The following is a 726-nucleotide window of genomic DNA, read 5'->3' on the forward strand; positions in this document are numbered from 1 at the left end:
CTTCCCGGTTTCTGCTCACAGGGATGTCACCGGGAATTCCCAATCACCGCAGGTCGTTCGCAGTCGGGCGGTTGTTTCTCTTCCCGGTGTCCGCTCCCAGGGATGTCACCGGGAATTCCGAATCACCGCCGGTTGTTGGCGGTCGGGCAGCAGCCTCTGTCGGCAGTCGGGCGGTTGTTTCCCCCGCCGGTGTCCCCTCCCCGTCCGGGGCGGTTCCCGGTGACGCTCCCGCTCGGCGCCGTCGCTCGGTGCGATGCCGGGGGAGGCGGTGACGGTGCAGCTCGGACACTACTCGGGCTGTGTGGGCGCGCACTGGTGGGGGCTGCAGGTACCGGGGGGGGCCGCGGGTGCCGGGAGGGGCTCACCGGGGCTCTCTCCGACCCGTTCCTCCCGCTTTTTCCCGGTTTTCCCCCCTTAGGCCGCCGCGCTGCGCGGCCCCGCCGAGCCCGCCGAGCTCCGCGCGGCCGCGCTGCTCCGCCCCGGGCGGGGGCCCGGCGGCACCGAGACCCCCGAGCCGCGGCTCGTGGCGCTGGAGCTGAAAGGTACCGGGGGTGGGCGGGGGTCTGGCAGCCCCTCCGTGTCCGGGCATCGCCGTGCTCGGGGCGGCATCACCGTGTCCGGGCATCACCGTGCCCGGGGCAGCATCACCGTGCCCGGGGCGGCATCGCCGTGCCCAGGCATCACCGTGTCCGGGCATCACCGTGCCCGGGGCGGCATCACCGTGCC

The 726-nt window shown here is 74.0% G+C and overlaps 1 protein-coding gene across 1 annotated transcript in view; it reads left to right on the top strand.

The window, feature by feature from the left end:
- The first annotated feature begins 253 nt into the window (after positions 1–253).
- MSTO1 (misato mitochondrial distribution and morphology regulator 1) overlaps positions 254–726 on the top strand; it is a 2359-nt gene continuing 1886 nt past the window's right edge. The window contains exons 1-2 of the mRNA XM_027703322.1: positions 254–328; positions 419–542. Coding sequence (XP_027559123.1) covers positions 254–328; positions 419–542 — 199 coding nt within the window. The remainder of the gene's footprint in view (positions 329–418; positions 543–726) is intronic.

The sequence above is a fragment of the Neopelma chrysocephalum genome, unplaced genomic scaffold (assembly GCF_003984885.1).
Source record: "Neopelma chrysocephalum unplaced genomic scaffold, ASM398488v2 Primary Assembly neopelma1_225, whole genome shotgun sequence".
Lineage (NCBI taxonomy): Eukaryota > Metazoa > Chordata > Aves > Passeriformes > Pipridae > Neopelma > Neopelma chrysocephalum.